Source organism: Drosophila sulfurigaster, chromosome 3 (assembly GCF_023558435.1).
Source record: "Drosophila sulfurigaster albostrigata strain 15112-1811.04 chromosome 3, ASM2355843v2, whole genome shotgun sequence".
In the NCBI taxonomy this organism is placed as follows: domain Eukaryota; kingdom Metazoa; phylum Arthropoda; class Insecta; order Diptera; family Drosophilidae; genus Drosophila; species Drosophila sulfurigaster.
Window position 1 is genome coordinate 19,273,640 of NC_084883.1, and position 15,222 is coordinate 19,288,861.

At 40.2% G+C, this 15,222-nt stretch overlaps 4 protein-coding genes across 4 annotated transcripts; all 4 read right to left on the reverse strand.

The window, feature by feature from the left end:
* Positions 1 to 1,990: 1,990 nt before the first annotated feature.
* LOC133843712 (putative phosphatidate phosphatase) lies at positions 1,991 to 3,159 on the reverse strand. The gene has a single exon (XM_062277365.1). The coding sequence runs from the start codon at positions 3,092 to 3,094 to the stop codon at positions 2,135 to 2,137; it is 960 nt and encodes a 319-aa protein (XP_062133349.1). The 5' UTR covers positions 3,095 to 3,159; the 3' UTR covers positions 1,991 to 2,134.
* A 2,643-nt stretch (positions 3,160 to 5,802) lies between these two features.
* LOC133842469 (putative phosphatidate phosphatase) lies at positions 5,803 to 7,006 on the reverse strand. Its single transcript, XM_062275562.1, has one exon. The coding sequence runs from the start codon at positions 7,000 to 7,002 to the stop codon at positions 5,956 to 5,958; it is 1,047 nt and encodes a 348-aa protein (XP_062131546.1). The 5' UTR covers positions 7,003 to 7,006; the 3' UTR covers positions 5,803 to 5,955.
* A 47-nt stretch (positions 7,007 to 7,053) lies between these two features.
* On the reverse strand, positions 7,054 to 11,535 carry LOC133842470 (putative phosphatidate phosphatase). Its single transcript, XM_062275564.1, has 2 exons — positions 9,662 to 11,535; positions 7,054 to 7,442 (listed from the first exon to the last, which is right to left on the reverse strand). Exon 1 carries the CDS (start codon positions 11,223 to 11,225, stop codon positions 10,281 to 10,283), a length of 945 nt encoding a protein of 314 aa, XP_062131548.1. The 5' UTR covers positions 11,226 to 11,535; the 3' UTR covers positions 7,054 to 7,442; positions 9,662 to 10,280.
* Positions 11,536 to 12,127: 592 nt separating this feature from the next.
* On the reverse strand, positions 12,128 to 14,284 carry LOC133843637 (putative phosphatidate phosphatase). Its single transcript, XM_062277273.1, has one exon. The coding sequence runs from the start codon at positions 14,199 to 14,201 to the stop codon at positions 13,170 to 13,172; it is 1,032 nt and encodes a 343-aa protein (XP_062133257.1). The 5' UTR covers positions 14,202 to 14,284; the 3' UTR covers positions 12,128 to 13,169.
* Between the last annotated feature and the right edge of the window lie 938 nt (positions 14,285 to 15,222).

Genomic DNA, 15,222 nt, shown 5'->3' on the forward strand with positions numbered 1-15,222 from the left:
GGGGAACTCTGTCGCAGCAGATTAAAATAAATTGCATAGAAATTTATCATTCGAATCTCGGGGCAGACAACAACAACAACAACTTGACACAGTTGCAAAACTTGGCAAGAAAGTGGAGCTTAGGGTCAAATTATAGCTGTAAGCGTGTATATGTGTGTGTTCGGTCTGTGTGTGTGTGGGTTTGCCATAATTAATCATAATAAAACCAGAGGCAGCAACGAACCAGGTAAATGTGAGAGTCAGACACAAACACACACACACACACACACACACACACAAACACCAAAAAAAAAGAGCCCACAATTTTCTAGCATTTTCTTTGCCATCAAAATAAATGAGCCAATTAAGCGAGCCACAAGTGAAAATGGCCGCCAAAAGCTTCCGTCTCCGTTCGTCCTGATGAGGGTAGTCCTTTACCTGCTCCTCTCTTCTATCTTCCCCATCTTCCTCCTGAAGGAGTCTCTGTGTCTCAGGTGTTGCGCATCATCATCAGCGTCTGGCTGGCTCGGTCTCTCATTGGCTGTTTGGCTGCCAATTTATGCAGCTGCTGCTGCTGAAATTTATTTATTTCTCTCTCTCTGCTTTTCTTTTACTGCTCCACTTCAGTTGCGTGGTTATTTGGCTTTGGTTTCGGCGCCATGAGCTGCGTTGACTGCGGGTTAAGTCGTTTGAAAATTTCATTCTAATGAAACTAAAAGACCCGCTAATTGTTGCACCGTTCTCAAGTTCTTAACGCGGCTTCGACACGGCGGCTTTTCACTGTGCTTTGCGCATTGCAAACTTGTTAATTGAAATCGATTTAAACGATTTTGCACCTTAACAAATTTAATAAATATATTATTGGATTGAATAAATGAATAAATAAAGGAATGTAGTCAACATATTTTTGTTTTGAATAGGAAAATTTAATTTGTTTAATTTTAAATTTTTGACTTCTCAGTTGTACTTTTTTCTGTTTCTTATTAAAGCCAAATAAATGTTATATAAATAAATATCCCAGTTGTATTTCTAATTTTAAAATATTCCTTTAAATTAGTAAATGTCAAAATATTCGATTGTTTGGTATTTGAAACAAATTTTGAATAGTTTTAACACTTCGAATTTTAAACCTCTGAAACTTGTCTTTCTCGATTTTTATTGACGAAATGTGTTTTAAAGATGAAACATGTGATATGAAATCGTTATTATTCATTATAATTCATTCGTAGTGTGAATAGTATATTATTAAGTTGTGGATCTAGTCAAAAAAATGTTTAAAAATAGTTGTTGATAACGTCAACTTTCTTTTAGTTAATTGATATACATTTCAATGTTCTAATTTTTAGAATTCAATATTCTTTTTTGTAAATGATTTTTAATTTTAACGTTCCGAAACTAAGTTTTTCCTTTGCTTATCAAAACAGAATAAAAGTTAAATGAATAAAGTATGAACTTCTGTTTTTAGTTTTCAAATAAAATTCTTGAAAATTATTAAAATAAATAAATTTCTATAAATAATTGTGTACTTTTCATTTTGAATTTTAAAGCTCTAAAACTTTAGTTTCGCATTTGCATATAAAAACTAATTTAATTGGCATCAAAGCGGTATAAATGCCAAATGAATAAACTATGAAGTTGTATTTCTTGTTCCCAAAATTTCTTTAAAAATAGTACTTGATATTAAAATTTAAATTTAGAATTCAAAAACTATAATCTTTTGTTTTGGCATTGCTCGTTTCAGGTACGTAATGATCGCCTTCTGAATTCCGGCATTTCCGCTCATCAAAACAAGTTTCCCCGAATGTTTTACGGTTTGTATGCTTAGAGATAGGAAAGGGAATCTTCTTTGCTGACGTCAAGCCGATGTTTGCACAAAACTGGGGAAAGAGTTTCTAGCGAGAATTCGCAGATTAATGTGAGATTATGCAGCTGATAGAAATGTCATCAAAAGTCAGCAGAATTTCTTGTTTACATTCAGCTGCTTACAGCATCAGCAAGTAATGAGAGTAAATTAAAAGACGTTGCTTTGAATTTTAATTTAATGTGAGTGATGAGAAAGTGAATACATAATCAATGAATTTTCGTTATGCTAAAACTTATCGCTATGCTAATTATTAGAACTTAAAGCTAGAATGCAAAACGAAATGAAACGAAACTAATTGCTACTGTGGCAAGTGACTTCACACAAATCATGCGGCAGCTGCTCCGTTGCTGTTGCCGTTGCCGTTGCCACTGCCTCCACATTGCCTCCACTTGCAACTGCAGCACTTTGAGGTCCTTTTGCAGTTACAGCCTGCAGATGCAATCGATGCTGCTGCGCCGCTCCACGGACAACCGCAAGGGCAACGCTGGCGCCCAGCAGTGAACCGGCCACAACATCCGACCAATGGTGTTTGTAATCCATGACACGGCTAAGGCCGACAAATGTGGCGAGTGCAACGCACACCAGTTGGCACAAGGGACGCAGCAATGTGGACGACGGCGACAGGCGAATGCTTTGCAAATATAGAGCCATAAACACGAGGCCATAGAAGGCCATGCTGGAGTGGCCGCTGGGAAACGAGACATTCATATCGCGCAGCATCTCGGGCGTGGCATCCGCTGAGAGGCAAGTGTAGTCCATATGATAGACGCCACCGTGGCGATGCGCTTCATCCAAACAGGTGCCACCATCGGCCAGCTGGGGGCGACAGACGTCAAAGAAATGCGGACGAAGTCGTCCGATCACTTGCTTGCCCATGTCCTTGATGAACTGCTCCACCACATGGCCAAAGAGGAACCAGCGCACAGTATTGAACACAGGCCAAAATTGATGCCAACGGCAGTTTCCAGCGGCAAAGCGACGCCAGCAGCGATAGGTGTCGATGATCACAAGTGCAGCGAGTGGCAGATACAAGCTGATCCAGTGCAGCATGTTGGACGTCACCGTGTTCTCCTTATAAGGATACATGAGCGACTCATCGTCGCAGAAGAAGCCGCGCTTTGTGGCAGCTCCCGAAAGGCGTCTCACATTCCGGGACAACAGGAGAAGGCCGCCCAGCAGGATAATGTCCAGTAGAAGACGTAAATGTCCTCGATTCACTGACAACCAGTTGAGTCGCTGATCCACACTCATTTTTGGATTTCTCGTTTGCTCGGCTCGACGATTCACGCGTCACTGATCGCGCCTTGGAGTCGAGATGTGGGTTGAAGCCGCTGCCTCTGCCTGTCTTGATTATTATTGCGACACTCTGCGATCTCAGCTTCGGTTCAGTGATTTCACGAGCTTAATTTATTTAACAATAACAATAATAATAATGGCAATCGCAAATATCAAGCATGTCGCTGCTTTAATACACTAGCTTTGCAGAGCTGACAAATGTGAAATAAGAAAATTAATTTAATGTGAAAGGTTGGCAGAAATAATAGGAAATAATATATAATTAAAACGGAATTATTTTCATAAATATTTTATGTTAATATTTAAAATATATACACAGCTCAAAAAGCATTAATCAGTTAAATTACCTCTAAGCAAATTTATAGGGAACTTTTTTTTCATAAGAATGTGTAGAGAAGAGTTTGTAGAGTTATTTTGAGATATAATTCTGAGAATATTTAAGGATCTTTTCATCGCAATATTTGCAGTTATAATGTTTACTTAATTGTACAATTTATTGATTAATTGTGCTAATCATTTAAATTATTTATTAATACTTTTATTTCACCTTTTCTACGATTCTCAAGAATTACAACCTATGCTGTATAATTTATGAAAAGTTGACACAGGAAATAATGTATATTTAATTTGAAATAGTCTTTACATTCGCCATACATATTTTACGCATATGCTTGAAAATTATTTACAGAAAGTTACAAAAAAGTTGAAATACCTTTACTCAAATTTATAGGGAACTTTTTTAATAAGAATCTTTAGAGAAGAACCTGTAGAGTTATTTAAAGAAATAATTCCGAGAATATTTAAGGATCTTTCAATAGAAATAATGTTTACGTAATTGTGCAATTGATTGATTGACTAATTGTGCTAATCATATCAATTAATTATTAAGACCTCTATTTTACTTTTACTTCTATTCTCAATTAAATTAGAACCTTTGCTGCATAGCTTATGTACCCCTTTCTCGCATTCTACTCGTGCGTAATAAATGTGTTAATGTTGTTTATTCATAATGATCACACTATGGGGGCTTATAACATAGTATTCTACTACTAAACCAAATTAGAAATTCTATTGATCTCCGTCAGCAGCTCAGATTTCGCACTTGAAGAAGCGTCAGACTCGCCTTGGTCCGCTGATAAGAGGTTAAAGTAGGGGCACGTGTTTTGAGGGATTTACCAAAGCAAAGATCTGTTATTATTTTCCATTTATTTATTTGTCTGGCCTTCAAAGTTCACAAAACACGCGAGTTATTTGCTGTTTTGTTTTCTGTTGACGACACGGAATTAGAAATTGTCTATTCATAATAATATTATTCGATTCGTTAGCTTGGCAACTCAATTAATTGCGACTATTTCTTAGTGCACTTTGAACGAGCTTTTGAATCGAAGCTCTTAAAATTCACACTTCTCTTGTGATGCTCTCTTTATAATTGGGGTGATGAGTGTCATAAACATTCAAAACGAGCATTCAACACGTAAATCTAATAATCAAAAATAATTTAATAAATAGTCATCAAAAGCTTTTAACAAATTTACTGCTCGAAAGTATCTATTATAATATTTATGTATTTCTTTTGTGGCACACACAAATTCCCACGATCGTAAAAAGGGTTTATCGCTAACAAATCTTAACTCTAATTCAATTTTTTCGGTGAACTTGCATCGTGCGTATGACGCAGCAAAAAGAGTTGCCCGAAAATAACTTAGCAGCTGTTTATAGACTAGAAAATACCCAGTAATTAAGCAAACAGGTTTATTTTTAGAATCTATAAAATGTCAGCTTAAAGAAGATACTAACTTTTAAGTAAAGTGGCGATATTTTTTCTTTTATGTTTACTTTAATTACTTGCATTTCATTTTGTTTAATTAAGTTTCATTCTCTTTTACTTCAGTTGAGTGTATCCAACGTTCAAAGTTTAGGCTGAAATTTTTGGGTGAAATATGTATTCAAATATTGTTCGTGAGTCATTAATGACGATCGGCTTTTACGGTTGCTGTAGACTCATCAAACAATGATTACGCCTCAAAGAAACATACTTATATGAATCTACACTTTACAAATAAGATAAACAATGGAATTCAGTTCAACATGTTGTGGAAGCCCGACTCATTATTATAAATAAATACAGCAAAGGATTCCCTTTCATTAAAACGTATTTAAATTCCTGAAAATATTAGTTTAAATTAGGTAGTTATTTCTTTATATGATTAGAAGCATTTGAACTAACTTCCACTGCATTTAAAGTTCAATAAAATTTCTCTTATATCTAGAATCTCAACAAACAGTTAACGTGATATTTATCTCCAATAACCTTCGCTTTCGAACAGTGTATTATATTTGTACTTGTCGCATGGAATGAGGTTAACTTTTAGTCCGACTTAATGCGGATAATTTGTATTTGTTTTTGTGTCTGTGTTGAGAGACAGCGAAGCATGAAGCCCGCAAACAAAATAAATACGAGTACTCATGACAAATGCGTAATGTGGTTTTAAATATTTATTACATAAATAATACGAGTTTCGATGGAATAGCGTAAGGTGTTAAACGTACAATGAATGACAACTATACATATGCACAGATGAACGATAAGACAAAAGACGATATACTATTATGACGTTATCAACTAAGGAAATGTAAACACTATATACTAGAAATTCTCGTCATTTGATTTTGCTTCACAGGTAACTCTTTTATTAATAGCACGGGCGCGTTTGCTATAAACTAAGTTAACTATCTTGTATTTGGTATGGAATGTTTTTTATTTTTGTGGATTTTTCACTTTATCTCGCACATCTCGTATCTCTGCCAACTGCGCCTTATACTTTGGTACAATACTGATCGTCATTATAGTTGCTGTTCACACAATATGGCGGCGGGGTGGCGGGGCAAACCTCCTCCTGCAGCGTGGCCGATGTATTCTCTCGCCTCAGTCCAGAGCCTAGCACAACATCATGAAACTGCGGCTTGAAGAAGTGAGCGATGTAATGGGCTGTGATCAATGCGCCGGCGACGCCAATTAACGATCCCGCCAACACATCCGACCAATGATGCCAGCTGTCCATGACCCGGCTGAGTGCGGTGTACCAGGCCAACATGATGAGCATAAATTGGAGAAAGTGCCGCGCCAGCTTCGAGCTGCTCCACGTGAGTTTCCGCTGCAAATAGAGCGCCACATAGAGCAGGGCATAGAAGGAGAGACTCGAATGGCCGCTGGGGAAGCTAAGCCTCGTCTGTCGGACATCTGCAATGGTGTAACCTTCGCCGGCACACTCGTAGTTCTCCACATAGCGATGCAGATTGATGGGATCCGTGCACAAGCTGCCATCGCTCAGCTGCGGCTGACACACGGCAATAAAGTGTGGCCTCAGCCTTCCAATCGTGTACTTGCCCACCTCGGTGGCATCAAAGGTGAGCAGCATGCCAAAGCCAAAGTAGGCAAATTGTCTACCCAGTTCCACATACCAGGCGGACATCTGCCAGCCAAAGAGCTGCACTGTCGTCGCCAATTCTCCAGCACGCATCGATCGTACATACTCTACAAGTACAAGGATGAGCAGAGGCAACGCTCCAACGAGGAGTCCCAGCATCACTGGCGTCACTGTATTGTCGTGGAAGGGATATCGTATGCTCTCATCGTCACAGAAGAAGCCACGTCGCACTGGCTCCACGGCGAACTCAAAGATGCAGATCGGTATCACCAGCACCGTCACGATCAGCAGCTCGATGAGAAAGCGTCGCGTCAGTTGCCGTTGCGCCAACGCTGTGCGCTCCGTTTCCCGCTCCCGCTCCCGCGATGTTTGTCTCTGTGTCTGGGATGGAGTGACCCCAGTTGTGATGTTGTCCTCATTGGCGGCGTCGCGCATTTTTTATGTTGTCGACTGTCTCGATGCTTTTTTAATTAGTTAATATTCCAATTTTATGCTGTCTAATTAAGTTTTGGGTTCGGGTTCGTTTGCTGGTTTTTTTTTTATACCCGTCGAACTATGCTTTGGCGTCGTTGCGGGTTCGTTGTCAGTGGCTGACTGATCCGACCTCGAGTGGGTAACGTTCTTTTAATTTAACGATCATTTCATGCTCCACGACGCAGACGCTCTTGTTATTTGTTTACAAAGTTTCTCTCGCTCTCCCAAAATTGTCTCTCTTTCTCTCGTACACACTCTCTGCAACCCGCTCTTACTCTTTGTATCTCGCTGTCTGCGTCAGCGCAAGTTTATTACTCTAGTAGAGTGCTTAGCTAGAGGGCAGCTGAGGAGTATTCTGCATTAGGCTAGATTAGACAACAATTGGCAGCCGACGCAGGGCACTGCAAGAAAAACAATACTTAATTATTTGCAATATCATGATTACAAATAGACAACTAAATAACTCAGATATATGTTTATGGATCATATTTATAAATAACTATTTCAGAAATTGGCAGATAGTAAAGGTATAATAAAGTATAGTAAAAAGGGAGTGCAAGACTAGAAATTACAGAGTTTCACATAATTTTTCACACAACAAATTTATAATTTTATTAAACTCAGAAATTTATACATCACGTCTATTAAAAAATATATGTATAATAAATACGCAAATAGTAAATGCAGTAAAATGATCTACTATACTTCATATAGAAGAATGCAATACTCATGTCTGAGATATGATCATCAAAGCAAAATAATTTAATACATTTATAAAAAATATGTTCTTTTGCAACACAGCAATCAACACTAAAAATTTCAAGACTGTGGCTTCATTAGTTTTACAGATAGACAGGCTTAAATCGATGGACGGACAGAAAGACAGAATTCTAACCGCTGTTAAAATACGCAAAACACTTCTCATATTTACACTTGTTATTCAATTGATAATGTAATCGATTCCCAACTCGGTCTCACTACACTTTTTCTCTCAGTGTTGCAATTGTCTGTCTCAGTGTTTTGCTGCTCACGGCGCTCTCCGAGAAAAAGCTCAAGATCATTTTGATAAGATAAATCAACGCGTGTTCCAGATAACAGCAAAAGTAGACGTTCAACCTGCCCACACACAACATTTTTTTGCCAATTCACTGCAGTTCAGCTCATTTTAGAGGCAATTGCGCAAATACTATGAATACAAATAATCGTCGGCTTTTGTCTGATGACTGATGTGAACGATTAAGCAAAGTCGCGTTAAGCTTTAACGCTACTTTGTGACTATCAACTAGATACGAAAAATAGAAGGAGAATGATTACTGGCCAATAAATAGTCGTATCTCGTATCTTGGGTCAATAGGCGCTACTGTGAGTGAGTCACTCACTTGTTGTGTTTACTCATCACAGTCCAATCTGAGGTGGAGGGAGGGACTGAGTGGCTGTCTATTGTTGTGGCCCAGTGATGCATAAAATAGGCGCGTCGAACGCACCAAGCTAAAGATTTGCATTATCATCATCCAGCGGCAGAAAGTGCAACAACAGCGCGACACGCGGAACTCGAAGTGGACACATAGAGCGGCACGCTAATCTGTTGCAAGAATGGCCCCCATTGTGCGTGTGTGTTTTGTACGCACTGTGGCAACTTCTGCTCAACTTCTGCCCCCAAAAATAACAAATATAAAAAGCACATGTGACATCGTATGCACAAAGTTGAACAGTCGATTGCATTAAAAAACATACTCCCTCCCTCTTTCTAGTGAGTACTCATACTTGGACTCAGACTCACATTCAAACTCGCACTCACACTCATACTTATTCGTATTCGTATTCGTATTCGTAGTCGCTGTGGGATGTCAAATGGCGCGACCTTTAATTGAATGAATAAGCGACATTTGATTGAATTAAGGCTCTGCTCTATGTTCGCTCTCTTTCTCTCTCTCGCTTTCACGCTGTATGTTGCTCTCTTTTTAAATATATCTACATATATGGGAAGCATGTGAATGTTGTGGAGCAACTGGCGCTTATTTGCCTCTGTTTGACTTTGCTGTTGTGCGGGTTAACCGTTAACCATTGGCATTTTAAAATGCACTTTGAACTTCACTCGTTTTTTAATACCCTGTTTCCTTTGAAGTGTGGAAGAAAAGGGTAACTCGACTATATGGAAGTCCACTCAATATCCAAATTATATATTCTATATAAAGAAAGACTGTCTGTCAGATTTCAGAGATTGGACGATTTAAACACGGATTTTTGGAAAAAGAATAACTCCACTTTGTAAAAATATACTCGACATACACATACAAAATTCTATAAAAAATTGCTTTTGTTGAAAAGCCTCTTCTTCTTGTTTGTCCAATTTGTTCACATAAACGTCACACTCTGTGGAATTTCAAATTTCGATAATTTGAAATTTATCAGACAAATTTTGCAGACGGATTAATTATAAAAATTTCTTGTTATAAACTTTTTTTATTTTATACATGCACTGACATTAATTTTTTTGTTATCAATTCTTTTAGTTAGAAAAATGTATCATACAATGAACTGATTTTGTTTGACAAATCTAATAACTTATATGGTAGATAGTAGTTCTTCGCGATTGAAAGTTCTGTTCTGATTCACTTACATTGTATTCATTTTTATTACGATCCACTCTTTTTTTTTTTGCACAGTTCATTTCGCTTTAACTGCACACAGCTGCAGCTCACACACATACTCACACAAACGAACACGAAGCAGTTCACTTCACTGGACCACGCATCAGCATGTGCATTAAAATGAAAACGTAAACATAAACGACAATTGTTCGACGATCGATCGTTTATTGGTTTTACGACGCTTGGCCACTGTGCTGAGCCGATTGTAAACTTGGAAGCGCCGCTTGTCGTTGCCGACTGAATGAAAACAAATGCCATGAAGCGCTGTTTGTTGTTGACTTTGTAAACAAATCGCTCCGCACTTGTCACTCTCTCTCTCTCTCCACTTGTTCGCATTACCCACTTGTTGCTCAATGGGTTATGGCATAGCCAGAGCGAGAGAGCGCTAAGCAGAGAGCGAGCATAAAAAAAAACTGTTGAGAGTAAGCTTGCGCATGTGGACTGTGGTCAGTGGGCTTTCACTTGTTGTGTGGAACGCAAGCCAACAGTAGGTTTGAAACTTGACTGATCGCAGTGAATGAAACACATTCCACACTCTTGCATACATTTATTGAGTTATACACTTACAAAAAGACTTATACTTAGAAGCTAATAGCCGTAGGTGGCGCGATTATAGTAACCAGCATAACCATAGATCTGTTCATTCCTGGGCCACTGACGTCGCTTCACTCTCACCTGCCGAAACAGATGCGCCACAAACACGGCCACAAAAGAGGCCCAGGTGGCGCCTAGGAAGACGCCGGCAGCGGCATCCGAGATGTGGTTTTGGTTGGTGGAAATGCGCTCCAAGCACACGAGCAACGCGATGGCGCCACAAGCCAACTGCAGGGTGGAGCGCAGCAGACGCAGCCAGGGGGCAAAGAGACGCGCCTGGGCATAATAGATGAGGAAGAACATCGCATAGCTGGTGGACGTTGCAAAGCCGCTGGGGAACGAATGACGAACTAGTGAGAGCAGCTCCAGCGAGGCGGCAAACTCGGTGCACTTGTAGTCCTCAATGTAGCTGGTGGCATTGCCCGGCGACAGCAGTTCGCAACTTAGCAGCTGCTGCTCCTCTTCCTCCTCTAGGTCATCCTCCGTGCTCCACTTGGGCTGACAGACATCGAAGAAGTAGGGACGCAAGCGACCAGTTGAGTATTTGGTCACTCGAATCACGAGCAAAGTAAGCCCAAGACCAAACAAATAGACGCCAACGATCTTGTAGCACTCGCTGATGAAGCTGGGAATGCGGGCGCCAACGAAAACGAATCTTTGTTTCAGCTCCGCTGAGTTGGGCACAAAGGCAGCTCGAAGCATCTCCACGACAAGAATGAAGGCAGCAGGCAAAGCCACAACCACAATGGTCAAATGAATCTTCGTCAGCCAGGCCTGGCGATAAGGATAATGTAGACTGTCATCGCTGCAGTGGAAGCCACGTTGCACCGTCTGCAGTTGCTGGGGCAGCACAACCAAGGCAACGCAGTAGATGCCCAACAGCAGCAGAAAATCGATGATGAGACGCGAAAGAAGTCGCGTGTTTGGATTGCCGCACATTTTGACACTGCTGAAGAGTTGAGACTGAAGACTGAAGACAGCAGCTCATGGTCCGAGAAGCAGCTACTTAATTTACATGTCTATCTCGCAGTTACGAGTGGTCGAGTGTGGCTGTGTGGAAACTTGTTTCAGTGCGCCTCGGTTCTCAGTCTTAGTCTCAGTCTCAGTGCCGAAATCTCGGACAAAATAATACAATGCAAGCTTAGAGTTTCCAAGTCCAAGTCGCCATGGCATTCCCAAGCTGTTTATCGATTGCTAAACTATGCAAATTTCCTTTAATTTATTCCTAATTTCTCAACACTTTATAACCAGTGTGGGCCTAATCTTTTTTTTTTTTTTGTTGGGCTGGCTTTTGAATATGTGTGTTGAGCTTTTGGCTTTTGGCCGTTCTACTGATTCTTTAGGGTTCTTAGGGTCAGTAGATTGCGAAAAGAAATCATCTTTTAAACAAAAGCAAAAGTAACTGTTAAAGTAAGCTGTAAATATTGTGGAATTCGAATTGAATTTTAATAGAACATGTTTGCAAAACAATAGCCCTGAATTTGCTGCCTCATAAGACATGTTGTCTTCGCTTTGAAATATATTATTTACTTTATAAATCCGGTTAAGATTATAAGACGTATTACGCAGTCATATTTTCAAAATAAAAACTAAAGTTTTACTTTGAATTTGGGAAAAGTTCTAGGATTTCATATCGATTATAAGTAAATAATTTATTTAAGATCTCATCTAAGTTCTCTAAAATAATTCATATACTTTATAAATCCAGTTGAGAATCTTAGACGTATTATACAATTTTGTGTTTAATATTGATAAAGCTTCAAACTTCAGAATAGTTTCTTGACTTCTTGTCGATCAACTCTCTGAAATATTTTCTTAACTATATAAATCTGCTTAAGATTTTGTGGACCCTTTTAACATAAATGCTTAAGTATCAGTTTAAATTTAAAAGAATTTCCTTGAGTTCGCTTTGATTATAATCAAATAATTTATTGTTAAGCCATCTTCTTGTCAGGAAGCTTTTGCGGAATTGTTCTCAAAATAATCGCTTTCGAGTTTCTGAGTCATGGGATTTGTTTTTGGTATTTAACACACTTGATACAAGCTCAGATAAATTGGAAATATATGTTTCACCGACTTTTACAACTATAACGGTGCGCTGAGTGCCTTTAATTGTGGATAAAATATGGTGAAGACATAAGAAATTAACGTATTTGAAGATCTGTTTGTTAAATACAAATATTGTGCTCTCATCAGCTAAAGTAATTTTCGAAGTTTAACTGAGTTGTTGTGCGTCAAAATTATTTCCACATTATTGACTTGCATTTGGGATTTTCCCTTCTTGCTATCAAGTAGTTAAATTGGCAACTCTGACTCATAAATTCAGCACTGAGTATTTTATTTATTTGAATCATATTGTCAATCCTTTAAAAAGCTTTAAATTGAAAGTTAAAGCAAACTTATTTCTACAAAATATTTCCAACCTATTTTTAAATAAATCTCCATTTCTAATTGAATAAAATGTGTATTTAATTTGGTTTAATTTAGGCATAATTTGACTGCATCTTGTTAAATTGTAAAACGGTTCCACTTTGTTGACTTTCAGCGGCTTTCAGCTCTTGTTTTCCCAACTCCCCATTCTTCTTCATTCTTCCATTCTCTTTGCAACATCATCTTCACAACTTGATAAAGCCAATCGATGCGGCACTTTCTACTGATGCTTAAGCATTAATTTTTTTTTGTTGGGAGGCGATCAAATAACAAATTCATTATTAATAAACTTTCTTTTAAGCACTACAACATCGTATAATATCATAATATCGTATATATTTATTTTAAGCTAAAGTTAAAGAAAACGAAAACAGAGTTTTTATTTTGTGAGAGAGTTCTCAGGCAACTCTATAATTATGGACTATACTCCTGAACATATCTCCAACGCTCCGCTCAAGGCACATAGCCATAGTTGTGATAGGTCTGAGCGTATTGCGCCTGCGCCGGATGCGCTGCCAGATAAGGAAGAGTGCCAAAGGTGTAGGCGGGGAGTGCGGGAGGAACATTTGCTGCCGCTGATGCAGCTGCCGCCGCTTGTGACTGGGATTTAGTGGAACTCTTGGGCGACACCTGCGCCTTCTTCAGCGTATTCGCCGAGTAGCCAGTGCGATTGAAACGCTTAAAGGCAAACAAATCCGCCACATAAACACTTGTGAGCCAGGCAAACAACACGCCAAGAAAGACGCCAGCCAAGACATCGGACCAATGATGCCAGTAGTCGGTGATGCGGCTGAGGGAGACATACCATCCAAACATGACGAAGAGGAACTGCAGCAGGTGCTTCAACAGCTTAGAGATACGAGTGCTAAGCGCCGCCTGGAGATAGATGGCCAGATAGAGCATGGCATACATGATCATGCTGGCATGTCCGCTGGGAAAGCTCTGATTCAGTTGCTGTGACTGGAAGATCGAGATGTTCGGATTGCTGCAGCTGTAGTTGGTGATGTAATGTCCCGCATTCTGTGCATCGTAGCAGGAGGAACCATCCTCCAGCCTAGGCTGGCAGACTGCAAAGAAATGCGGACGCAATCGACCAATGCAGAGCTTGGTCAGCACCGTGCTGAACGTCAGCATGGCCAGGCCAAAGAGATAGTATCCCGCCTGCTTGTAGAGCTGCCCAATGCGATGTCCCAGACGGTATCCATCTCGCTTGGCCGCCTCCCGACCACCCGGACCAAGGGGCAGCTGCTTGAACAGCTCGACAACAACGATCACCGCCGTGGGTACTGTGAGTGTGATGCCAATGAGCATCAAGCTGCCGATGGTGCTCTCTTTGAGGGGGTAGCTGAGTGATTCATCGCCGCAGAAGAAGCCACGCTTGAAGGGCTTGACCAGCTTCATCAGCAGCAGGCTGGCGGTGGTCAAAGCTGCCCACAGCAGCAGATCGCAGATGCCGCGCAACAATTTGCTGTACTTGCTCGACATGACAACCGAAAACAACACAAAAAGCTACCGTCGATGTGATGTGATGTGGTCTCTACTGAATGCCAAACCGCGCTTAACTAAACGAACGGCAACGCTTGAATATCTTGTCTGGCTCTGGGTCCAACTTAACCGTGATTTTGCCGACTCTCTCGCTCTCTTTGCGGTCTGTCAGTCACACACACACACACACACACACACAGAGGCAGAGAGTGAGAACGAGTCTCCGATTGAGACTCGTCTTGCTACCGCTCTACGCGTGCTACATTTGCACCTACCTCAGTCGCAAGTCGAGGCGGGTTTCCCTCCCCCCTTCAGGTTGCCTGGCTACGACACATACGACGCTGGCTGGCCATCAAACAAGCCATAAACAATTATTTTGTTTATTTATTTGTCTGTTTTGCACAGCCTATAGAGTCTATAATTACTTTATACATACAAATGATTTGAGTTTACATTTCTTTGGGCCATCAAATAATTGGTTTACTCGGCAGTTTGCAATTGATTCATAACTCGAGTGGAGTCCCACATTCGCTTCGCATTGCGAAACTGGTTTCACTTACCAGAGAAATTATTTTGCGAATCTCCCTCCCAAAAAAACAGAAAAACAAAACCCGTTTACATTGCGAGTGGGCGAGAGAAGCGAAGAAGAAGGGTTTCTGCCTCTTTTTGCGGCAAGTTCTCCAACTGCAACTTCACTCTCGGATGCGTGTGCATAATTTTTTTGCGAGTGGTTATGATGTGGAACCACACACTGACCACTCAACTGTTAAGACCAAGGCAGAGAAGAAGGCTCGACTAATTGCTGATTCGAACATGAGCTTTGTGGCTTTTGGGATTTTCTCTCATACAGAAGGAAAGCCCCCCAAGTCTGTTTTAGCATATGACTCAGTCACGCATTTCACTGGAACTGAGATTCGTTGTCCAATGACCCAGTGAGTATAGGTTCACCTGTATCTCCCTCGCGCTCTCTCTCTCTCTCTCTCGCTCTCTTTCGCTGTCTTCCCTCTTCTCTGACACCTGC

Bases quoted from the DNA above. Each gene is read 5' to 3' on its own strand.
- LOC133843712 (XM_062277365.1), bottom strand. From the start codon at position 3,094: ATGAGTGTGGATCAGCGACTCAACTGGTTGTCAGTGAATCGAGGACAT.
- LOC133842469 (XM_062275562.1), bottom strand. From the start codon at position 7,002: ATGCGCGACGCCGCCAATGAGGACAACATCACAACTGGGGTCACTCCA.
- LOC133842470 (XM_062275564.1), bottom strand. From the start codon at position 11,225: ATGTGCGGCAATCCAAACACGCGACTTCTTTCGCGTCTCATCATCGAT.
- LOC133843637 (XM_062277273.1), bottom strand. From the start codon at position 14,201: ATGTCGAGCAAGTACAGCAAATTGTTGCGCGGCATCTGCGATCTGCTG.